This window comes from Hemicordylus capensis, chromosome 6 (assembly GCF_027244095.1).
Source record: "Hemicordylus capensis ecotype Gifberg chromosome 6, rHemCap1.1.pri, whole genome shotgun sequence".
Taxonomy (NCBI): Eukaryota; Metazoa; Chordata; class Lepidosauria; order Squamata; family Cordylidae; genus Hemicordylus; species Hemicordylus capensis.
This window is the reverse complement of record NC_069662.1, coordinates 114,739,078-114,764,665: the sequence shown is the minus strand read 5'-3', so window position 1 is coordinate 114,764,665 and position 25,588 is coordinate 114,739,078. Positions and strand designations below refer to the sequence as shown.

At 43.4% G+C, this 25,588-nt stretch overlaps 2 protein-coding genes across 7 annotated transcripts in view; one reads left to right on the top strand and one right to left on the bottom strand.

Moving 5' to 3' along the window:
• The window catches only part of WIPF3 (WAS/WASL interacting protein family member 3), a 58,005-nt gene extending 43,059 nt beyond the window's left edge, over window positions 1-14,946 (top strand). For 2 of the 4 annotated variants that reach the window (XM_053263970.1, XM_053263973.1), the window contains 6 exons: window positions 203-335; window positions 3,251-3,382; window positions 4,955-5,749; window positions 7,003-7,146; window positions 10,074-10,175; window positions 12,559-14,946. In XM_053263970.1, coding sequence (XP_053119945.1) covers window positions 203-335; window positions 3,251-3,382; window positions 4,955-5,749; window positions 7,003-7,146; window positions 10,074-10,175; window positions 12,559-12,599 — 1,347 coding nt within the window. In that variant the 3' untranslated portion in view covers window positions 12,600-14,946. The remainder of the gene's footprint in view (window positions 1-202; window positions 336-3,250; window positions 3,383-4,954; window positions 5,750-7,002; window positions 7,147-10,073; window positions 10,176-12,558) is intronic. The other 2 variants (XR_008310228.1, XM_053263972.1) reach the window with 2 other exon arrangements.
• Window positions 14,947-16,426: 1,480 nt separating this feature from the next.
• The window catches only part of SCRN1 (secernin 1), a 45,853-nt gene continuing 36,691 nt past the window's right edge, over window positions 16,427-25,588 (bottom strand). Inside the window, exons 8-9 of one of the 3 annotated variants that reach the window (XM_053263319.1) lie at window positions 21,881-22,040; window positions 16,427-21,122 (exon numbers count right to left, since the gene is read on the bottom strand). In XM_053263319.1, coding sequence (XP_053119294.1) covers window positions 21,882-22,040 — 159 coding nt within the window. In that variant the 3' untranslated portion in view covers window positions 16,427-21,122; window position 21,881. Of the gene's footprint in view, window positions 21,123-21,164; window positions 21,820-21,880; window positions 22,041-25,099; window positions 25,207-25,588 lie in introns of those variants that run through there. The other 2 variants (XR_008310083.1, XM_053263318.1) reach the window with 2 other exon arrangements.

Genomic DNA, 25,588 nt, shown 5'->3' with positions numbered 1-25,588 from the left:
TCAGAGGCAGTATTACCTCACCTTCTACACATTCAGACCCATTTCTGGGCTCTGTTGTCGCTCCTTTGTCAATTCACATGCACAGTACATACATGGTCACAGGTGACGATAATAGGCCTTTTGCAGACGTCCACCTTCTCCTTTGGTTTCTTTTTCAGCCTCTGCTGAACTGTGAGCCTCACTGCCCATTCTCTTTTGACAGGCAAACACAGAGCCACCCAAGCTAAAAAGGGAGGAATCAAAAAGTCGGAGTGCCTTGTTACATGAGATCCAGAGAGGGACTCGTCTGAGGAAAGTAACACAGACCAATGACCGGAGTGCACCTCAGTTCGAAAGTAAGTCTTCGGTGTTTGGAAATGGTCAAGTATGTCACAGCATGCTGTGCTGTTCACTTTATAAGAACATTCAAAGCTGCCTTGTCCCATGTCTGAGCAATGGGCATACAACCATGTTTAGACAGGATGCTGCTTGGGGACAACTTGGACTTCTCTCTTTTGCTTTATTACAAAACTCAGGGAAGCACTATGTGTGTTGCAAAAACAATAATCTGCAGCTAGCAGTTTCTCTTTTAAGCAAACCTCTCTTTTAAGTTTTATTTGTGACAAAAGCAACCCACAATGGCCCAAAACAAACATGATGTGTAGCATACCAGTACCAGAATGCTCTGCCCCGGGGCTGCTGCTGACTTATAAGGCAGCCCCAGTGCTGCTCAGAATGAGTGGCTGTGCAAGCAGTGTTACTACTGTTATTCCCATTTGCTGCAGTGACAATAACTGCTGTGCAACAGCTCATCCTGAACAGTGTTGGGAAGGGTGCCCTATGAGTCCACAGCAGCCCCAGGATGGAGCATTCCGGTGCCAGAACACTGTGCATCATGTCAGCCAGATTTTATTTTTTTTAGAGAGGCCCCCCCTAAATCTCTTAATTCTTTATTGTAAGCAACCTGCCTGCTGCTATGTATACACATATGTAGTGATCGGGCACCCCTCCCCTAAATAGGTAACCAGAAGTGAACCCTATCCTGACTGACAGGTTGGTGAACTCCAGAGCTCAGCCAGTCAGCACACCAGGTGGGTGGGACCCAGAGAGCTGTTGGGAGGAAGAAGGAGTAAAGAAGGAGTTCTTTGTTGGAAGAAGCTGGCTGGGGGTGCAGAGGAGGACATGTGGCTATGAGGTCTGGCTTCAGGAAAATGTCGCTGCAGGTCCTGGGAAGTCAGGAAGCATGAGTTCTCAACCAGAAATTGATGAGTTCAAGAAAAGGAAGCCTGGGCTTTGGCTTCAGGAAGTTATTCTAGGGAAAAGCTTGATCAGACTTTGTGTTAAGACTTCCGGTTTCTTTTGTGTGCGCTTTGTATATCCCTGATAGTGGTCTATTATTGCTTGCCTGTCACTAAGAAACTAAAAAAATACTAGCCTCCACCCATTCAGCCAGGGCAGTTGCAAAAGACTCTGGAAGCTTTTAAGTATACTTTTGTAATTTCCCTACATATCTGTTCTTTACAACTGGGTAACCATGATTTTTATAATGTGCCACCCCAACATCATTCAAGGTGCTTTTTGAAGTATTATTGTAACCTACTATTTATTCTTAACTGTATAGAAAAGCTGAGAAAGCCTCATACAGAAGCAGTCTGTAGTACTGGAAATAAACCTGTTTTTCTTTTTGTTCTTTTCTTTTACAAGCCCCTCCAAGTGGATTTTTAACTCAGGTGAAAGGGGTTTTTACTCTGGTGCAAACACACCTCAGTCAGTCCACAGTTATAAGTTTTCTTTCTGTGTGCCATTTACCATGAAGGCCTGTCGCACCTTTTCCCTAATCAGTTTTGATATCAAAGGTGCTGTGAATTCTGTCTGCTCCTCAAATAGCACCCCCTATTTGAATGTGAGTCCTATAGCTGGGCAGATGTTCTGTAGCTATGACATCATTCATGCTTTACTTTTTTCTGATTGGCTTTATCCAAGTCTCTGAGAACTTTTCCGCTGTTCACTAGTTGTTGTTGCCATGGAAGTAGGCACCCCTTGACAGAAATGGCTATTTTCTCTTTTAAAAGGCAGGACTTAAGTTTCCTGGCAAGTTTAATTTTCTCTCTCCCTAGCCAGAATCTCTTTAATGTGTAGGTGACATGCATGGTTTGCCTAGAGCTGCCTACTGCCCAGGTAACTTATGGTTGACTACATTTTGAAACACTTGGCTCTAACCAAAAGTACACTTGGGACAATGTGAGTCTTGGGATGCTGCCTGATATGCCATCTTTGCCGGACAGTGTAGAAACCAAAAGGCATTAATCTGACCAATCTTGTGTCTTTCTTTTGTTACCCTTTTTTTAGCCACACAAAAAGTTACCTACAGAGAAATGAAAAACTAAAAAGCCTGTTCTTTTTATAGAATATTTTTTAAACCTACCTATAAGATAAATTCTCTAATTGCCTTTTAAAATAACCTTTTTTTAAAGCAAAACTGCCTTGGCTATTGACCTTCTGCCTGTTCATGCAGGTATCATTCATGATACCAAATTTGCTGCCCGGTCCTGGTAGAGATTATTTCAGTGTATTTGTTACAGGCAATGGCAGGGAATAGTCTACTGGGATTCTGAATGTTTTAACAAGAACCACCTAGGGTACAAGGCTGGGGGTTTTTTTTAATAAAAACCCTTCTTGATGGCAGGTTTCTGTGATAATTTGGCTCCACCATTTAGAGCTGCAAATGGGATTTCCGTTCACGTAGGGCCATTCTGGGTGATCTTTTTATAGGGCAGTACATACTCAGTTCATTATGTTGTGCAGGAACTACATGACTTCACTTAAGATATTAAAATAAAAATGTGTTTCCGCCTTTTTGATAATATTGCATCTTCCTAGTACTCAAAAAGCCATTTTTGGTGACTGAAAATATATGTTTCAAAAGGGGAAGATCATGGCTTACAAAACTGATGGAAGTTACATTTGGTATATCAAATGATACTACTCTCCTAGCACTAATTTTAGTTAGCAGTAAAATCCTCATTATTTTTGTTTTTCAACCTGCCATTTAGAAGGACTTTTTGAATTAATTTCCCTATCCATGTTCGTGCACTAGAGGGTGCAATTCTTTAGGATGTTGAAAAAATCCTCTTCTTGCTATTGCAGCTGCAGTTCTGTTTCCAATTCGTTAGAAGCAAATTTAAAGTTTTTTAAAAAGAGTCCCCAGTATCTCTTAAGATGTTGATATTATTGTTGTTATTAATGGTGATAATTTTCATTTTTATCCCAGCCTCCAGGAAAAGGGCCAGTAGAGATGGAGGAAGTTTAGCAATGGGAAGAAGTGACATCCCTCAAGCATTAGGGAACCTCTTTGCAGATGGTTTTCCTGTTCTGAGGCCAGTAGGCCAAAGAGACTTCACAGGTAAAGATAGTCTTCTATTTTAAGACATCACATCTTATACTTAGGCCTAGATTAACAAAGCAACATGTTTTCTCTTGTGCAAGTTGGAAAATACTAATTTGTCTGCATATGTGTTTTTGTGACTCATGTACTGTGCAGTGTTCCGTGGGTGTTTGGCACACCATGGGTGCTGCTGCATCTCCCAAATGCAAGTTGAGCTAGAATGAACTTGTGCAAATGCAAAATTGCGCGAGGGAGTTTCACAGTCACACACACGGCCCCTGGAAAGGATGGCCTTGCAATTGCACAACTCTCTTGCTAAGTTTCAGCCTTTCCGTGAATGTGCTCTAGCACAACTTGCAGTTGGAAGCCACAGCCGTGTTTGTGGTGTGCAAAAGGCCCATGGAACACTGCACGGTATATATTCCTAACTCTAGTTGGTGGCTCACATCCTGCCCAGCAGGCTGCCTGTCTAAGCAACAGGTATGCTTCTTGCTTCTGAATACCATGAATATTTATATACCGGGGCTCACAATCTGAAAAAGAGGCATAAGGTAGACACCAGCAACAGCCACTGGAGGGATGCTGGGGATGGACAGGGCCAGTTGCTCTCCCCTGCTCAATAAAAGGAATTGCCACTTTTAAAAGGTGCCTCTTTGTTCAGTGTGCAGGGGACGCTCAGTTAGCAGGGGCAATTTTAAAGCGCTCCTATGGCACTTTAAATGCCGCTAATATGGCTTGCGAGGGCGTGGAGGCTCCATGCCTACTAGAAGTATGTCCTTGCACTCCCGTGGCTACCTTAATTATTCCCAACTCCTTAGTAGGCCTGCAGCCTCCCTGCCTTCTCCACCCATGGAAGCAACAAGGACACCTGTCACTTAGACAGGCAGCTCAACAATGTTGCACTGGTATGTGAACCCTGCCCTTGACAACAGTTTTTCTAGCAACAACCTTTTTTGCCTTATGAAGCAACAACATCAGCATAATACTATTCTAATACTACTATAATAATATTCTCTGTCAAAGAATAGACTATGTGTTCTCCCCGTTTTTGATGGTTATAATGCATCTTCCTAGTACTCAAAAAGCCATTTTTTTGTGACTGGAACAGACTAATGAGCCAATGTGCTGGATGGAAGGTACCTACCTCCTTATACTAGCAGTCATACCTGAACATGACAAGGGGTGAAGCAGCTGTTCCAGTCACAAAAATGGCTTTTTTTTATGACAGCAAAAAATGACAGCAAGAAATTCTCAAGTCCTACTCAACAGGAGCTGAGCAGGACTTGAGAATTTCTTGCTGTCATAATGAAGGATAATGAAGTTTCCATAATGAAGTTTCCAGCTGTCTCGGCTCTTCCTCCTGAGCAATGACTGAGTCTCTGGATGTGCCAGTGTCTTACAATCAAATCTGTAGAATTGGAGTAGCTGGTACACAATGGGAATTTATGACAGGAGAAACAATTGATGAAAAGGCCAAGCAAGGAATATCTGTGTTCTCATTGGTGTATTTGCCAACCAAGTAAATCTGTGCCCTTTTAGGTTGAAAGCATACATTTGGCATGTCCTAGAGCTTTTTGTTGGTTTTCTCAGCTGGTAGGACTGGGCAACAACATGGAGTAAGAACATCTCCTACTTCAAAATCTCCACCCTCACTGAGCAGTAACGGGAAAGCCAGTGCCAACCTTCAGAATGCACCTGATTGCCCGAAGCCAGCAGATCAGTTGGAAGCTTCTGGGGCCCTGCGAGCAGTGCCAGTTTCTCCCAGCATCCCTGCTCCACCTCCTACACCTCCACCACCACCTCCTCCTCTCCCACCTTCTTCCTCCAGCAAACCATCTCTTATTTTTCCCCCTCCTCCACTGCTTCCTCCTCCTCCTGTCGAAAATCCTGAAAAGCTTACCTCCCCAAACTTCCCCCCTCCTCCTCCCCCTCCTCCTCCCCCCCTTCCTTCTCCAAGTGGCAAAGTTCCTAAACCTCAAGCATCCCCTGCACATGGGCTGCCACCTCCTGTACCTCTAACGCCATCTTGTGGGCTTCCAGGCAGAATAAGCGAGTGCACCAGCCCATCTTCCTCCCAGCTTGATCTAAGAATGAATTCCCCTCCCGTGCCGCCGCCGCCACCACCACCACCCCCTCCTCTAGGGCCTTCGATGTCCACCTTTTCCTCACACAGAACATCTTTGCCACTGCCACCTTTGCCAACGGACAGCAATGCCATGAGCAACAGCAGCAGTGATGCAGCAGCACCACCACTTCCCCCCAAGTCCCCATTCGTGCTGTCCCAAATCCAGAAGCCTAACATTCAATCCCTACCTCTCCTCCCTTCCCCTCCTACCACACAGCAAGTTATTGTAACACAGAAGAAAAGACAAGGTAGAGGCGGTGGTAAGAATGACTTTATTTGGCTCTTTCTGCACTGGTACACTCCCTTTAAATCCCTTAAATGGTTTCTTTAATAGTTTGTTTTATAATGCATTGTTCGTTGACTTCACCATGCAGCATGTTTTTTCAGCTTTGTGTACTGAGTTTACCATATACAGAGTCTCCCTTCTTGAGTTACAAAGGAACTGCTCTTTCTCTGTGGGGTGTGGCTTGACTGGCTTCATGATGTGCAGCCCTCCAAGGACAAAAGGAGGGCTGTAGGTCTAAAAGAAGCCTTCAGCATCCCTGTGATGAAGCCTTCTTTATGCAGCTGGCTGGGTGCAGAGCAGGAGCCGGGAGCATTTTTGCACCTCCCCCTTTCCTCCAAAAGCCACGTGTATTAATGTGTTCCAGAGGGTCGTGCAGCCTTTAGGAACTTATTTATATGAGAGTATATCTTGGTTGGCCCACAGCTCTACTTCCGTGGGCAAAGGTATGTGCATCAAGCAAGCCACTATTTTTTCAAAGCATGCCAAATTTGAGTGCAGTTAAAGATTTATATACTTTATATACTTCTTGCTTTTAGAGGTAAAATCTAGAAGTCAGGTGGAGGCAACACTGAAAAAGACAGTTCTGAACATGACTGCAAAATAAATGGGTATATATGCTTATGGAAAAATTGAGGGGTGGGAAATAAAAGTCAAAGTTCAAATGTTGCTCTGGTTGCAGTCTGGCGAATAGGCAAGAATAGGCAATATAAAACAATTATATATATTTTAAAAACAACAGTTCAAATGATATACACTGATAGATCCATCCAGCCCCTTTCAGAATCCATCTGCATATTCAGAACAATCTGATACTGGTGTTTGGGGATTGTTCCTCTTTGAATGTGTTGAGGCTGCATTTGTGACTGTTCCCCTCAAATATAAAAACAAACAAACCCTGCTTACTTATGAAAAGCAAGCACATCAGATAGAGGGTTAAATTAGAACTTTTCTCCACAATGAGCTAATTTCTAAATGGAGAAAGGGTTTGTGTGTGAGTGGTGGTGGTGGGAGGGGGTTGTTAGGGATTTATTTATCTACCCATTTATTTATTTATTTTATTTATTTGTTTGTTTGTTTATTTAGCAAATTTCTATAACTCCCAAAACTCACATCTCTAGGCGGTTTACAATAAAAATTTGAGTTATTTGAGTACGTATGTATGTGAGTACGTATGTATTTGCCTATTCTTCCTCCATCCACCTTTCTCTCTCCCTCATTGTCTCTCAGCAAAGTTGAATCCACCACCTCCACCTCCTGCAAGATCTCCAACAACTGAGCTCTCAAGCAAATGCCAGTATGCCCAAGTATCTCCCTGGCTGACTACCAATGACCTCTGCCCAGTACTTAGGAATGGAGCTGTGCACATAATTGGTAACACCACTAAATTTACACTCTTTACTTTGAGCAAAAGATATATAAATGGCAAGCATGAACTATTAAAACAAAGTAGTGGGTTTAGTCATTCCTCCAGACTTTTTCAAAGATGATCTAAGACGGTTGGCAGTCGAAACTGATCAATGGCTTAAAAGGAGTAAAAAAGCAAATATGTATCAACACTTTTTTTTTTTTTTTACAGTATACATACTGAGCTGGTCTTGTGGTAACAAACATGTATTGTCCCCTTTGCTATGCAAGGTTTGCCCTGGTTTGCATTTGAATGGAAGACTACATGTGTGAGCACTGTAAGATATTCCCCTTAGGGGATGGGGCTGCTCTGGGAAGATCACCTGCATGCTTGCATGCAGAAGGTTCCATGTTCTTTCTCTTGCATCTCCAAGATAGGACTGAGATACACTACTGCCTGCAACCTTGGAGAAGCTGCTGCCAGTCTGTGTAGACAGTACTGAGCTAGATAGACCAATGGTCTGACTTGGTATAAGGCAGCTTCCTATGTTACTATGAGCTTCATTGCTAATGTAATTTTGAGGAGACGAGCAGAAAGATGTATGGTTACTTAGGAATGTGCTCTTTTTTGAGGCTTATGAGAATGGAGTAAATGTTACTAGTTCACAGTACATTGTCAGACTGGGGCTTAATAGTAAAGAACCAAACCTGTGGGGCAGAGGATTGGCCTTCAAGTATAATTTTTCTACAGTTCCTAAAAGATGTCTACCATTGGATAGGAATGTGCCCCGAACTGGTTATCTCAGTTCGGCTTGAATCCAGACTAGATTCTAGCCACCCTGGGTGGCTTGGGCTAGATCAAGCTGGGGCCAGTTCAAGTCTGGAACTGGGGGTATACTTGTTAAGGGGGAATTGATTGATTAAATGCCGTCAAGTCGCTGTCTCCTCTTAGCGACCACATAGATCGATTCTCTCCAGGATGATCTTTAAGGTCTCTCAATGGTGCATTTATTGCTGTCGTAATCGAGTCCATCCACCTTGCTGCTGCTTGTCCTCTTCTTCTCTTTCTTTCAACTTTCCCCAGCATTATAGACTTCTCAAGGGAGCTGGTCTTCGCATAATGTGTCCAAAGTATGATAGTTTGAGCCTGGTCATTTGTGCCTTGAGTGAAAATTCTGGATTGATTTGTTCTATGATCCATTGGTTTGTTTTCCTGGCTGTCCATGGTATCCTCAAAAGTCTTCTCCAGCACCAAAGTTCAAAAGCGTCAATGCTTTTTCTATCCTGCTTCTTCAGCTTCTGCATAGTGTCATGGGAAAAACCATTGTCTGAACGATTCTAATCTTTGTAGGTGTAGAGACGTCACGACATCTAAATATCCTTTCCAAGGCCTTCATTGCAACCCTACCAAGTGCTAGTCTGCGGCGTATTTCTTGACTGCTGGATCCTTTTCTGCTGATGGTCGATCCTAAAAGGCAGAAGCTATCCACCACTTCAATGTCTTCATTGTCAGTTCTGAGGCTGGTTGCTGTACCCATTGTCATTAGTTTAGTCTTCTTGATATTTAATTGTAGTCCCGTTTTTTTTTTCACTGTGCTCCTTGACTTTCATTACTAGAGCTTGCAGATCTTCTGCATTCTCAGCTGTCAGAGTGGTGTCATCAGCATAGCGCAGGTTATTTTTTATTTTTATTTTTTACATTTATATCCCACTCTTCCTCCAAGGAGCCCAGAGCGGTGTACTACATACTTGAGTTTCTCCTCACAACAACCCTGTGAAATAGGTTAGGCTGAGAGAGAAGTGACTGGTTATTGATGTTTCTTCGTCCAACTTTAAACCATGCTCACCTTCTTCCAATCCACCTTCTCAATATATGTTCAGCATATAAATTGAATAAAGAAGGAGAAAGTATACAGCCTTGTCTTACTCCTTTGCCGATCTGGAACCAGTCTGCTTCACCATGTTTCATCTGGACTGTGGTTTCCTGTCCTATGTATAGGTTTCTCATGAGAACAATGAGATGTTCTGGGACGCCCATTTTCCTAAGGATATGCCACAACTTGACATGGTTGATGCAATCAAAGGCTTTTCTGTAGTCAATAAAGTACATAGTGACTTCTTTCTGGTATCCTTTGGTTTTCTCAATTATCCAGCATGCATCAGCAATGATGTCTATTGTTCCTCGGCCTTTTCTGAAACCAGCTTGAACATCCGGCATTCCCCTTTCCACACAGGGCTCTAATCTGCATTGGATGATTCTGAGCATTATTTTGCTAGCATGTGAAATTAAGGCTATTGTGTAAAATTAAGTGGGAATACTTACAACCAACTCGGGGGTATACTTGTAAAGGGGAATCCTTTACAAGTACAGGGGATTCCCTATCCTAATAGGCGGGGGGCAGGTCGGACGAAAGGCTTTCCTTAACCTTCAAATGAAATCCCGGAGGCTGCAGCAGCAGAGGCTACACCAACTGCCCCCACCCAGCCTCCTAAATGATAATTTGGGCTGGCTGTGGCCTGGTTCGGGCCTCTGCACATGTGCATAAACCTGAACCTGGCCACAGCTGAGCCAGACTGTCACTTTGGAGGCCAGGTGGTGTTGGGGTTGGAGGACCCCCATCCCCACCTCCAATGTCTTCATTGGTACTGCAGCAACCACCTCCACCGCCCCCAGGGCTTCATTTGAAGGTTTTTTAAAGCCTTCCCCCCTCCCTTTGCATAGGGAATCCTCTGTACATGTAAAGGGACATCTTAATCAGATTTCCCTTTACAAGTATACCTTCTGAGTTGGCCTGCGAGCCAGCTCTTTGAAGGGGCGGGGGGAGGTGGTCTAGTTCAAACCTGGAATACCCAAACCGGGCTGGCTCAATGTCGCAAATCCCTACAATTGGAGTTTAAGCCCTTGATGATTTGTCTGTTTTAACACAAAAGAGTTTTTAAATTTAATTTTCTAGATGACTTTGAATCTAAATTTACTTTCCATTCCGTGGAAGAATTTCCTCCACCCGATGAATTTAAGCCATCTCAGAAAATTTATCCTAGCCAGGAGGCTAAAGGTAAATGGGAACTTTCAAATACAATGCAGTCAATTCAGGAGAGCCAAATTACTGTGGTTCTTCTTGCTTAAGAATTCTGGCTTACATCCAGCACAGCGATCGCCGCACCCAAGAGGAATGCAGGCTCACTGGCTGCGTGGGGGAGTTGGGCACAGCAGTGATGACACAGAGCATCGTTGGCACATAGCCTCCCATGGCCTTGCTAGGGCAGGGATGGAGAGTAACTGCCACACAACCAGAAAACCCACATCCCTCTTGTGGGCACGGCTCACTATGCTACGTGATGCAATTTACTGGAATCCAAGTGTGCTACTTGAGGCACACACAAAACATTATCAAATATCATTTTGTTCCCCCAAGTGTGCAAAACAAGACAGTGTACAAGCAGCAAATGCTGGCATTTGTGTATTTTTAGAAACTGGGCTATCCTACTTGTACACGGTTGTACTTCAGAGGTAACAAAATTATTCCTGGTATGCTTGTTCTACTTATGTGTAGCCATACAGATATGTCTCTCTAGTATGTATTTAGCCAAATAAAGCTGTATTTCTAAAATCATTTGATGACATCCTCTACCTATACACCATCTTGTTCATCAGAGGCTACCTATACATCATCAGGGACCTCAACATCACTTAAGGTGCGCTTGTGCTAGCCCGATATTTCCACGTGTCGATATCTCATACATGGAACAAAATCTGCCTCTCCAGTCTAAGTGTAGTCAAAACTATCCCAGCCAAAAAGGAAGGTTCCAAGTTCCCTTTTTAAGTTCTGTGGCCAACATGATGCACAGCAGTAGATTGATGTAAGGAGAGGAATGAGTCCACAGGGAGCTTCTGGTCTCCCTGTGGTGGGCACGTTGTGTGCAGCCAATCAGTCACAGAGGAGGAGTGGGAGGGATTTTCACTTCTCCCCCCTACACACACACTCTCTCTCTCTCTCTCTCTCTCTCTCTCTCTCTCTCTCAAAGCCCTTTCCACTTGCAGGAATATGTTCCTGAGGGCTTCGTGCAAGTGGGAAATGCTTTGGGAGAGAGCGGAGAGAACATCTCTCCCCACTCCACCTCCATGCCCACTAAGCTGTGCAATATGCCCTCACCGCAGGGACACTCAAAGCTCCCTGAGGATCCACTGCCTTTCTTACACCAGTCTACTGCTATGCATCATGATGGCCAATATTATTAGATATTAGGCCAAAACTGAGTGACCAAGTCCTCAACCCCAATCAGTTACCATCCCATTTGAGGTGGGGAGTGGGCACGGGCAGCACAGTGGGTGTGGCTGAGGATGATTCATGTAACATCTTATTTTGCTTGTCCCAAACCAGATCACATAGTGCTAGTTTGGATGATACTTCCACCTCCTGCCCACATGATTAAGAAGGGGGATCCACCAAGAGCATGCCCATCCTGACATCTTTCCCAGTGGCCTGATGCCATCCTTGCATGTTCCTTTATTGCATGAAGGGAGTAGCTTGTCTACCCTGCTGCTCTACATGAGACCCAAATAGTGATTCAGATGACAAAGGAATGTGACAGAAGGATGTCAGAGCATCCAGGAAAGATACTGGGTGGGTGTACTCTCTGGTCCCTTCTTTATCAGTTTTGGCGGGAGACCATTTTATGTCAGGATTACAATCATTTTTAGACAGGCTTTTAATGTTATCTAGTTCTAATTTTAATCTGGTTTAAATGTTTTCTGACGTTAATAGTTTTATTACATGTTTTTTTTATTTTCATGTAAACTGCCATGAGCCACTTTAGGAAGGGTGGTATATAAACTGAATGAATGAATGAATCAGACAAATATGCCCCATCTGTCAAACTCAGCATACTGCCAGAAGATCAGTTGGATACCTCCGAGCTAGTCATGCTGCTGAATTCATATTACAGCAAACTAGGAGCCTAAGAGCACATGCCTCGTGAGATTCAAAGGCACAAGCATGAGGGCTTAAAGACACTGGCTTATATGCTGTGCCGCTGTGTAGCATACGGGCAGCTTGAGCACTGCCCACACTCTTGTACACGTGTAAACAAACAGGCTGTGCTGCAGGACAGTGCTCAGCGATAAGTCTCTGTTCATGAAGCTATACATGCACAGAGCCCATTTCCAATGGGTGCTGCATTGCGCATTGCAGCACTCCGCGCATGCCCTTAACTGCTGAGCACTCCTGTCCTGTGGTACAGCCCCATCACAGCTGTTTGCACGGGGCATGGGTGGTCTTCAATCTGCCCACGTCCCCTTGCACAGTATATAAGACACCGTATTGTCCATCTGTAGGTAGAGCTTTCCCTGCATAATAGAAACAGGTTAAATGTACTGATTCTTCAGCAGAGATTTTGTGTTGTATGTCTGTTATAGCTCACTGTCTCAACTTTTTACAGATAGTACCAACAACCCGCCTTTAAGAACACAAGTGAGATGAGAAGATGCATATTACTGGATAACTGCTAGCAGGATCAACAGCAGTATTTTAAAATGTAAGACCTTGCTCTGATAGTTATACAATATGTGCAAACAAAACCAGTGCTTCATGCAACACCCCATGTGGCACTTAAAGGCTAGTCAATACTGGATGACGACAGGATTGGGATTAAATGGCAGTGCATGAACTGTTAGCAAAGGGTTGACATATTCCTGTGTAATTCAGTTGCTTTAAAATTAGCCTAAGTTTTGTTTTACAGTTTATGGAGTGCTCAATTTGTAATTCCAAAGTAGTCTACCTATACATGCCACACTCCCTTTGGACATATTGTTCACACTGTGCAGAAGCAATTAACAGTTTGCCATAGACAACAATGGCTAAAGTTCTTCATCTCTTACATTGAACATAGTTTACTGCAGTAAGTAACGTGCTGTGTTTCCAAACTGGATATATCGTGTTTAAATATATACAAGCATTTTAAAACATTCTTTTCCTCTTACAAAGTCAGACATTTAACTATAACATTAAGAGAGGTTTTGCCATAATTGGAAAACTCATTTCTGTAAATTGTACTTTTAAAAAATCAATCCCCTTCTAGACTTTTGTGGTTGCACTGAAGTGGCCCACAGAGGCATAGAGGTTTTCAATGGAACACTGCACGTGTGCATAGATGTATATATTTGGGTACAAAGATGGTTATCGATACCCTCTCCATTCGCACATGAGAGGATGTCCCAGCCTCTGTTGGTGGACCACAGATATGAAAGACTTTAAAGGCTCTAGCTTATTAGAGGGAGGGGAATGCCCCTATTAAGCCTCCCAATCTGGCTGCATTTCATATTAGGCCAAGTACCTGCCAGAGGCATACCCATCTTTTGAATTATAGCTTGAGGAAAACCAGAGTTTTTTCCTGAAATAAGGCAGGAGACTGTAGAATGTAGATTGCCAAATGACCTGTTCCAAATACCAGACTTTAAAATGTAAAAATCTAATGCTAACTTGACCCCATCTTCAAAAATTAAATATTTGGATGTCCGTGTATCCCTTTCCCCAGGCCAGATTAGATATTGCATGGCAGATGTGCGTAGCAGTCTCCCAACATGATTGTAGAACAGCAACAATGGGAAGCTGAGAGCTTGCGTGGGGGGAAAGGGGCTTAGCTCTGTACAAGTGTATAATTCTTCCTTACGGTAGAAAAACAGCTGGGGGAACAATTTTGTGTTTTAAAAGAGAGTCAGAAAAATAGACTACATTGCAGCTTCTAGGCCACTTCTAGTGGGGCCCAGGGCAAAAATGTTTGTGCCCTCCATGATGAATCAATATTGTTGCTCTACTATAGTGTCCCCCCTCCCCTCCCAGCAATATAGGCACACAGCCTTGGGCAACTAACCGATGGTCACACCGCTCTGCCACCCACATCTACACAGTTCCTCGTCTCAAACTGGCAACTTCCTGTTGTTGTGTTTCATTAAAATAAAATCCCGAGCAGAAGCTCTTTGCATGTGACTGCCCTGTAGCACCTAGCTTGGCCTGTTAGTATGATTACTATTCTTCTCTTCTATCCATAACCTTGTTTTAAAAGCAATGGGAGCCAAAGATTATTTGTATTCCAATCACTCTACTAATTCTTTCTCAGGTGAAAAATGGAGCAATGGGGTGCAGCAGGAACTCACGTAAGAAGTGGTTCCTGTGGTACCTAATGCATTAGCAGCAAGGAGAGCAGCCAGCTGAACCAAAGGCTAGCTGTGAGCGACTTATGACAGCTATTCAATGGGTGATTCAAGGCAGCTGCAAATCAAAACGTGCAAGAGAAAACCTCATTAAACTGATGTTGCCAATGGAGTTGCAAATAAAATCTCTTTCAAAGGAATGCTTAACGTTACTTCAGACTAGCTTGCTGGAAAGCATCTAACAAACTGAAACCTTTGAACTGCATTGAAAACATCAATTGATGAGTAATGCCAGTCCAGGCAGCTGTTCTTTTGCATCATGACATCTGTTCACCCTCACGTGAATTAAAGGGGCAAAACATCCCTATAGTTTTAGTGACTATTGAGCTTTGGAAGTTGCCAATTTGTTTCTGGCATGGAGAAGAAAATGAAATGCAAAATCTGCCTGCACATGGCAAAATATAGGAGGTTCTTTCCTCAGATGGGGCAGAAGGGAACCAGTTCAAGAACATGTGTCAGATATTTAAAGCTGTTTCCTTTTTATGAAGTATTCTATTACAGTGCAATCTCAAATTAAAAGGCCATGTGGAATATGATTTCATCTCTTCTGTACTAAAGCATGTACTTGTTTAAAAAAGTGCTTTCATTTGGATTTGCATATTAAATTATATATAACATGTTTGTTCATAATGTATTTGCTGGGATTTTACTGATATACTTTTTAAAAAACCACTATAAGCTTATTGTTGCAGCATAATACAATGTGATCCAGAATTGGTTAGGCTTGTATCTCCATATTTACCCAGGGAGCAACAGAAGGTATCTAATTCATCATTAATTTTTGTCTTCAGTTTTTATTTTTCACTTGAGCAAAAAAGCAGGAAGAAACAAGTGTCTAAATGCTCATTAGGAAAGTATACACAATTATCAGGCCACTCAGCAGTTCATTCTACAGAAACCTTTTTATTAGTTTTGTCAATCAGCATTGTCCAACAAGTACATAAATCCCCATTGATAATTGCAAACTCTATACATATTAATTCCCACAAAAAATGTGAACAATGATTTATGCATTCTGATTCAGTCAGATACTGTACCCTTCAGCATGATCAACTTATTCAGCTTATCCAAACTGTCAGGTACTGGCTGCAGAGGCAACTGCACAAAACAATGGAATTTACTTTACAGAAAATATCTAATTGCCTGCCCAAATCCCATTATGTTCCCAAATGTCCTATAAGTGTCAACTGCCTTTGGATTCCTTATCCTTCAAAATGTGAATTTTGAGAGAGAGAGAGATGGGGGGCAAACCAAAAACCCACTGCTTGGGTAATGAGTAGGGATGTGCACGGTCCGGCCCAGTCCGGACCGGCACCGACGGGGGGCCCTTTCTTTTAGGGCAGAAGGGCTTGCTTACCCCTCCCGCCTCTTTGGCCCCCTCCAGCGCCCGTATTTAACTTAAAAGCGGGGCGCTGGAAACCAGCCGCCGCCGCTACCGCCGCCCCCCCCGAGCAGATTAACGATTAAGGGTGCCCCTGCCGTCACCCGCCTGCCCGCCAGCCAGCCAGCCCTCCCTCCCAGCTGCCCGCCCGCCCGAGTGTTTCCTTACCCAATGCTTGAAGTAAACGAGAGGAGCTACCGAACGGAGCTCCTCTCGTTAGCAAGGCCTCCAGAAGACTGAAGGCGCTTTGCGCGCGCACACATGCACGCGCCGCAAAGGACGCCGGAGGCCCGGTCTACCCGCCGGGAAAAGGCCGGGTAGACCGGGCCTCCAGTGATCGGAGGCCCGGTCTACCCGGCCTTTTCCCGGTGGGTAGACCGGGCCTCCGGCGTCCTTTGTGGCGCGCGCATGCGCACGCACGCAAAGCGCCTTCAGTCTTCTGGAGGCCTTGCTAACGAGAGGAGCTCCGTTCGGTAGCTCCTCTCGTTTACTTCAAGCATTGGGTAAGGAAACACTCGGGCGGGCGGGCAGCTGGGAGGGAGGGCTGGCTGGCTGGCTGGCGGGCGGGCGACGGCAGGGGCACCCTTAATCGTTAATCTGCTCGGGGGGGGCGGCGGTAGCGGGGGTGGGGGCGGCTGGTTTCCAGCGCCCCGCTTTTAAGTTAAATACGGGCGCTGGAGGGGGCCGAAGAGGCGGGAGGGGTAAACAAGCCCTCCCGCCCTTAAAGTCATACCCCCCACCCGGATCCGAACCACCAAGAGCCGAACCGGTCCGGCAGTTCGGCCATTCCTTAGAATGGCCACTGGACCGGTTCGGACTCACCACTAGTAATGAGACACTTGGACTTGCATCTGCTCAGCATATTCTATGGAGATCGGAACATCCAGCATAGAAGCTTGAGCCTCAGTCTGAGGCTCTCACATATGGGTCTCTTTTTCATCAAAACACAGGCAATAGAACCATCCCATTAAGCTTATTGGTGCACTTGCTGATACATGTGGTGTTTTTGGTTAATGCGTTCATTGATCCAGGCCAGCTTTTGAATCCTGCTTTAGTTACTTTTATTCCAGTCCTGGAGTAGAGGTGGGGCTAACAAACAGCCAGCATCAAGAGCACTGAAGGCCAACTGCACTTGCCTCTCTGTAAATAATATCTCTCTCCACTGTCTTGTCCTTGCATACCACAACTCTTTCCTCTGGATTCTACAATACACTCTCCTCAATTGCCCTGCAGTGCTTCAAAAACCTCATTTACATGGATCTTAACATTTCAGCATATAGCAGCACTAGAGAATGCTGTGATGACGAGGCTGACTTCATAGTGGAAAACTCTCTGTGTGGAATCAAACCCCAACTGTTCTGAACTAGACAGAAGACTAGCACTATAGGTTGTAGAATTTGATATTTTCTTGCTAGTTATGTCCGCATGGCTTTTTTCTTTGTTTAGAGCAGAAGAAAATATTCCCAGCAATCATCATCAAAGACAATATAAATTTCAATTAAGAGCAAGCTCAATTTGATTTTCACTTTCTGTATCTGCTGTATATAGAGAATATTGACAAAAAGCAAATCACACAAAGAAAATAGATCAAGACAAAAGAACTGGGAGTGTATTACATTTTTTCCTCAGTAAGCTATACAGAAATTTTAAATTTCATAATGCCAGTGAACCAATATTCTTGTTTTCCTATAAAGTGAATAAACAAAGTATAGACATTTCACACTTCTGTTTTCTCATACTACAATTATGTTACTTCTTGATCTATAAGCAATTGTCACAGAGTCCTAAACACAATGCAAAAAGGCACAATGAAAACTATTGCTCACCTTATTGATATTCAAATGAAATACCATCATCCCTCGCCAACTGCAGGTTTCCCAATTGCAGATTTGAGTATCTGCGACTGGGAAATTGTGGCAGGTCACACCAACAGCAACCTGAGTCTCTGTGGTTTGGTGAGGTGTTTTTTTTCTCTCCCCCAAATTGGGATGGTCACAATTTGGGGGGGGTCAGGGGTCACTTCCAGGGGTTGGGGGTCATTTTGGGGAGTCCACTCCTGACTCCTGGTGATTTGGGGGCATTTATTTTCTATTTTTTACTGTATTTGTTTGGTCTTTTTGCAACCATGATTCCCCTAACCCAGCCCTGCACAACATAAGGCCTGGGGGCCGGATCTGGCCCGCAGAGACACTTTTGATGGCCCAGGTAGCCAGCAACAGTGGGAGCCCCCAAATTTGGCATTTGTGTGGGGCTAGAACAGTCAGGTGCCTACTGACTGAACAAGGACAGGGCTTATTTTCTGGCCACTATCCTTGGTTAAAATTATGGGGGGGGAGCGAAAGACCCACAACTAACTAGTAATTACTTTAAAATTAATCTTCATAATTAATTTTACTGCAATAATCAATGCGCTGAAAATTGACTTTGGCCTCCGCATACATCATCATGGTTGTTTCTGGCCCACTGGGACATTTGAGTTGTGCACCCCTGCCCTAACCCCATTTGCCATTGATTTCAATGGCTCATTTACAGCGAATTCGCCAACCGTGAGGTTTTCCCGCAAAGGAACCCTCGCGGTTGGCAAGGGATGACTGTATTGCTTAGTAACTATAGAGGCAACGGATCGTCGCTAGCCACACCTTTTCTATTCTGCCAAAAGGGATTCCCCTATGCTCCTTTTTATATTTCAAGTTTGTCAGGGACATTTCACAGTTACAAAATTTCTCTTACCTGGCTGCATTGTATTAGCTACAAACATCTTTTTTTAAGCTTTGATGAATGATGTGGGAGGGTCACAAATTCTTCCAACTACATTTTTTCAATAGTTGCATTGGAAATAGATCAGATGTGCTGCAGCAACTGATTTAGAAAGAACCACAACACTTTAATCTCTGAAATTGTGTGTTGCAAAACTAAAAATATTTGGGCAAAATTCTGACCATTTACACTTCCCTTGAAACAATAAGTGAGGTAAACTATATGGACAGTCAGGAAATGCAAAGCTATAAATGTTTAGGACTTTCAGTATGTTTTGAATGGCATAGCATTATCCTCATTAGCTTTTGAGAGCCAATTTATAAGTTGACTGGGCTCCAAACAGCATTAAAGTTAGCTCAGCAAGCGTTCTCAAGGGGGCTTTGAACTTATGTTTCTCAACAGCAGGATCCTCCATGCCACAGGGCAAGCTACTTTGAAACTAAGGGATCTGCTGTTAAAAGACAAAGAAGCCCAACATCCCATTTGATATGCCCAAGCTCTTGAGCACACTGTAGCTCTTTGGATCCCAGCCATTTTAATTTAAAGACAACAGCACAGGTCTACAAAGTGGCTCTCACATCTAAAAGCAAGAGCAAATATATTGGCTGACATTCTATGCAACATTTCACCTGCCTTATAATGGTAAGTGTGCACTGTTGCACAAGAGTACTCTTGCACAAAATGGATTTCACAAACACAGCCCCTGGAAATAATGGTTGTCCATTGCACAGCTGTATTTGCACAATTCTTGTATTTTGCACACGAGTGCTCTTGCACAATTGTATGCATGTTCCATTACAAGGCAGCAGGAACAGTGTGCAGAATGTCAGCCATTGTCTGAATACTTGTCATTACTCTATGCTAATAGAAACTATCAGAAAGTTCATTTGCACACATAAGGGACAAAAGCAACTTGAGGAAGCACTCCAGTTCTGCAAATCATATCGTGTAAACTGGAACTTGGTCATTTGAGGGTTTACCCAATCAATATACATGGTTTCCTGGTTATAACTGGTTAGCTGGACTGGGATCAGGTGTCTGGATGTTCTGATTTTAAACGAACTTCAGAAAGAGAGACAGTTGATCCAGGAATGCAGTAGCAGGGATGGGGGCCCCATGAAGCAATACTAAGAGATGGGCACTCTTGCATGCCTATAACATCTTGTCTTTGTTAGCAAACTTGTTTGAGTTGCAGCTACTTTTCAACCCCACCGAGAACCCCAGAAAATATCAATTGAAAACAAGACCTCGTGACTTGAATGAAATTTACAAGCAAGTCTGCTGGGATTATACCCTCAAAGTTAAATATGATTTGGTGCTTCTGGAAAAGTATGGCGCTTTTTTGATAAAAGTTCATTTGTGGGCATTGCCTTCTCAAAAATAAGCTACTGGAATTATAGGGATAATAAGCTCACCACAGAGCAAACACTTTTGGCTTATCTCTGCCTTTGACATGTGTCTGACAACCAGTTCAAGCATACAGTTACCACATGGAAGTGATAGAAACACTTTTACAGGATTAGCATCACTTTGCAAAGCTCTAATGTTTTAGAGCACTTTGTGGATTACCTTGGTTCATATGAAGAAGCCTCTGTAATAGAGGCAGCATTTGTGTGGAGATCCCCTATTCCAGCAGGGAATCCATGTGCTGAACAGCTTTCAAACTGGGGCTCTACCAGCTTCCACGTGGGGAGCAATAACATGGGAGCTAGACCTTATTTTTCTGAAGCCTGACCAGAAAGAGGATAGTTACAAATACATTTCCTCAATGTGTTATGTCTGTTCAGCTTTATTCCGCTGTAGTAACAAGTAGGAAGCATCTATAGATATTCTGGTGATCTCAAAAGACTTTGCCTTTAACTATTGCCAAACTATTGTCCTTGACATTTTCTTCAACAGCAAATTTGCAGTTAATGCTCATGCCAGTTTGCAGTCACTGCACTGACATGCTACTCACAAATAGCCTTTAGGGGAAATGGATTATATAAACATAACCTGCACCAACTGCAGTATGGTGGATGGAGAAGGAATGAGGGCAAGTGAGACAACAACTGCTTTCCCATAATATGCATATGAAGGTAGCATAGAGCTCAATATGCCTAACTCTAATTGCCAGAATCAAGTGTTCCACTGCTGCAAGCTACATGATACAAAGCTCTGTTCATGTATGAAAATTCATAGACAATACCATAACCAAGGCTGTTTTTTCAACTTACTTCTTAGTAACAAAACTGACTCTATTAGAACACACACATATATTTGGTACATTTCCCCTTTGCAACTGGTACATTGTTCCTTAGAACTTGAGGGGAAGCTATCCCAGGGACTTGTTTAATTTGAAAGGCAGTGTTGAGAAATATATGGACTCTGGTTAGCCATTATTTGAATTCTGTTGCCCAAACAAATAAAAACATTCTGCATTACATTAGCCAGCATGCATACAGTAACTGAACTTTCTCCTTTGACAACACACACACATAGGACACCACATGATGAAAAAAGGGAAAGGAATGTGTTAACTGGATATCTACTGAGGAACATCTCTCTAAAAAGATGATGGATTTCCTCCATATTCGGCAATATGGCAAGATTATCTTTCAAGGCCTGAAGAACTTCATGGTCATCTTATGTAAAGGCTAACAGCGTCTATGGTCACTGAAATGAGAGAGCAATGTCTTAATGTTCGCCATTAATAAGAAATATAAAATTTAAATGCAGGATTAAGATATGTGCATAGAAATATTCAAATTTGCTTTTTCTTAGGCTATTATTATTATTATTAATTCAATTTCTATACCGCCCTTCCAAAAATGGCTTGGGGCGGTTTACACAGAGAAATAATAAATGAAGATGGCTCCCTGTCCCCAAAGGGCTCACATTCTAAAAAAAAACACATTTCAAGACAGAGCAAAATGTTGTACAGTCCATGCAGCTTGAGTTCTTGTTCAAATTTTTGCCAAAGAGCGACATTGCCCTTGAAGTAACTATAGATATAGAAGAATTAAATAAAACATGAAGTGACCAGGGGCGTAGCAAGGTTGGAGTGGGCCCAGAGACAAGATTTTTAAATGCCCCCCATCACTGAAGCTCAGCTCATAAAGTAAAGAAATCTTAAATGAGGCTAAATAGTGGTAACAAAAAGCATAGTAAAAAAACATGCTGTTCTGGTAGCTCCAGGTCTTAACACTCACATCAGTTTCGGAGGATGAATACAACTGAAGGAAGCCCCGGCGGGTGCGCGGCTGGGGGAGTCAGTCATGTGACTTGCCTTGGGGGGGGCAAGGCGGGGGGGGCCCAGACAACTGTCTCCCCTTGCCCTATTATATTTGCGCCCCTGGAGGTGATTTACACTCTGAAAGGTAGATACTGATATGAGGATTTGAAAATGGGATGAAAATATGAAAAAGACTCACTTCATTTGAGGAACTTAATTTCTGTATCAACACAGTCATAGAAAAGGTCCTCTACTTCAGAAGGACTAAGAACCTCTGAGCTGGAAAGGATACTTTCCATAGCTTCCAAACCTTGTTTTTCAAGGTCTAACATAGTTCTTCTCAGCTTCTGACCTTTAGCCTAAGAAAGAGCAAAGGTCAATATGGAACAGCTATTGCATTTAATTACTTAATTATTTCATTTCTATACCGCCCATCCTAGAATGGCTCAGGGCAGTTTACATAAAAAATTTTTTAACAGAAAACATAAAATAAAAGCAGTTAAAATATTAACATAAAACTCATTCTTAAAACAATTTAAAACCAATTAAGTAATATTGAAAGCCAGTCTGAAAAAGATGTGTCTTTAGAGCCTCCACAGATAAGCCTCGTGTACCCACAGGAAGTGTGTTCCACAGCCTAGGGGTGACAATTGAGCAAGCCCAATCCCAGGTTGCCACCAGATGAACTGGTGGTACCTGAAGACAGACCTCTCGTGATTATCATCATGAGTGGTGGGATCTTGCAGGGAAAGGCGTTCTCTCGGGTAACCTGGGCTGAAGCCATTCAGGGCTTCAAAGGTGATAACCTGCACTTTATATTTCACCCGGAAACATACTGGCAGCCAGTGCAACTGTTTCAGAACAGGCATGATATGGTCTGTCTAAGTTACCCCGGAAACATAGGTACATAGGATGGTGCCATATACTGAGTCAGACCATTGGTCTATCTAGCTCAATATTGTCTTCACAGACTGGCAGTGGCTCCTCCAAGGTTGCAGGCAGGAATCCCTCTCAGCCCTAGCTTTGAGAAGCCAGGGAGGGAACGTGAAACCTTCTGCTCTTCCCAGAGCGGCTCCATCCCCTGAGGGGAATATCTTACAGTGTCACACTTCTACTCTCCCACTCATATGCAACCAGGGTGGACCCTGCTTAGCTGAGAGGACAAGTCATGCTTGCTTCCACAAGACCAGCTCTCCTCTCCAATCCGGCTGCCACATTTTGAACTAACTGAAGTCTCCAAACTATGTACAAAGGCAGTCCTACATAGAGCACATTGCAGTAGTCTAGCCTGGAGATTACCCACTGATGCACCACTATTTTGAGGTAATTTTCTTCAAGGAATGGGTGGAGCTGACATATCAACCAAAGCTGGTAAAACTGCTCCTATCCATAGCCTCGACCTGAGACACCAGGGTGAGACCAGATGTCACTTAATCCTAAAGAGTTATGTAAAACCTGAGTCTGTAGTCATATATACACCCATAGAAAACATGGCATTTCTCAGTTTCATTAAGCATACATGGTATAATAGTGAAACAATAGCCCTAAATGAAAAGTCCCACTGATCCCAATTCAGACTGGGCTCAGATAGCTTTTGCAGATGGGGTGGGTTCATATGACCACCTGTAAGTATTTATCAAGTAGGTACGAAAGAAACTGGTGATTCCAGGGAACACACAGATTCGGCATGTCGTGTGAAGCCACCAATCCTCCCAGTTACTGAATTCTGCCTTAAATTTTACTAGGTTCATCAATCCAATACCTGATTTTAAGTTGGCAGGGGTGGGGGGTGGGAATCTAAGGCAGAAATTGGTAACTGAGTGCAGCAGTGGCTTCACAGAACATGCCAGAAGGGAGTGTGCACTCCCTGCAATCTCCAATTCCTCTCTTCCTACTTGGCAAGTATTTAGGGTGGTTGTGTGAATCCTCCCATAGCATTTGGGAAAAGCTTCAGCTTTTCCTGAGAGTTCTCTGAAACCTTGGAAAGACCCTAGCCATTTAAAGAAGAAGAAGAAGAAGAAAGTAACAACTTCTTTCCCTTATGAGACCAGGAAGCTTCCCCACCCAAATCGTATTGGAAGGGTCCCCTGACCATTACCTCTAAGCTTACATCCCACCAGCAGCAATGGAAGGGAGAGGGATAGGAAAGGGAGGTCTTCTCCCTAGGCCTTCATTAGGCTGCAACAGGAAGTTCTTAGTGACTGGGAATTGTAGTCTACGAGGGCTTCCAGGCAGTAAGGTTATAGGGATGCTAGAAAACGGCAATGCAGACCCAATCTCTGTGCTCTGAAAATTACTTTGGGGCTAGAGCTTGGCAAGTTACTCAGAGGAGCTTTAGTCCCAAGGTGGTATATGTTGGGCTGCAGGTGAGCAAGCAGCATTCAGCAGCAATGCCTAGTTGCCTACACATTTCCCTTTACTATCAAGGGTGTTCCTGCTTTAGAGATTTATTATGTGCCACCAGAGCCCTGGGAAAAGAATGTGAGGCATAGGGAGAACATTCTCACCTCCACTATTTTTATACCAAGGTCTCTACCATCTCCCCCACCCCCCGCCTTTTTTTTTAACATCTCCAATGTCTGCACTTGAGCACTGAGATTTAGAAGTAGACTATTATTTACTGACATTTTTACTTTGTCCTTTGAGACAATGTACTCCATTACAATTTGGGACCTTGTTGCAGCTGGTTGACTGTGAATTCCCTTGAGAAACAAAAAGTCACTGAGAAGTTATGTCTTGCTATATATGCATAAATGATCTGCAGGTTATATTGGAGAGTGGTTCATATCTTTGAATCTAGCTTTGAAGCTACTCTGCACCCCTGTTCAGACTTATTTTAAAAATGAGTACACTCATCTCATAGCACCAGAACTCCTGCCCAGGAGCTCACTCACCCCTTGCCTGCAGTCTTCATGGTTACAGCAGCATTTGTCGAAAGAAGCAAATTCCATAACCATGATCAGCAGGCTGGAATGGTAAAACCTGTCAATCATGGATGCACCCCCCACAATTACAGTGTTTGTCTCTTAAGACGAATGCTGATGTAACTGGGGTGAGGGGGAGGAGTAACACACCAGGGCAAGACATATGTCACACTTTCAGACTGCTGCACTTGTGTACAACCTTATTAAAAAAAAATAATCACGTCCACATAGGACTATTCTATAGCTAACAGCTAAAGGTTACTGTCCCAGGCTCAGAGCTGCCAGGAATCAGTGTAGTTGTTCTCTCTGTCTTTTAGTTTAGGCCAATTAACAAAGGTTAAGAACTTCATCTGGGAGCATATCACTTCTAATATTATTTTTGCAAGTGAAGGGTAGGCTGAATATTTTTCTAGCAATTACTAAGAGCTTCCTCTCTCAGTACTTTCTGGGGGGAAATTGCAACATTGTGGGGTTTTGTGCACCATTTCCCTCACCTCATGATGAAAGTAACAAGTGAATTGGTAGTACTGCAATTTTTTTAACACGGTATCCCGTGATCATCTCATCTGTCCCAGGAAGAAGGGTTGTTTTCAGTCACCAGCTAAGAGAGAGACCATGTTAAAACACACACAGTACAACATGGTTCATTTGTCCCTTTCTCCCTGTGATGAGGGGAAAGAAGAGTAATGCGAGAGCTTGAGGGCTACAATCCTATGCACACTTACCAGGAGGTACCAATGCAGAAGGGCCTGCTTCTGAGTTAACATGCATAGAAATGTGCTGAAAATTTTTACCAGGTTAAGCTGACTAACTAAAGGCTCTTTAACTTGTTCATAAATGATCTACAAGTTGGGGTAAGCATAGAAGTGGCCAGATTCACAGATGACACTAAATGATTTAGGGTAGTGAAATTCACAACAGATTGTGAGGAGCTCCAAAAGGATTTCTCCAAACTGGGGGAGTGGGCAACAAAATGGTAAATG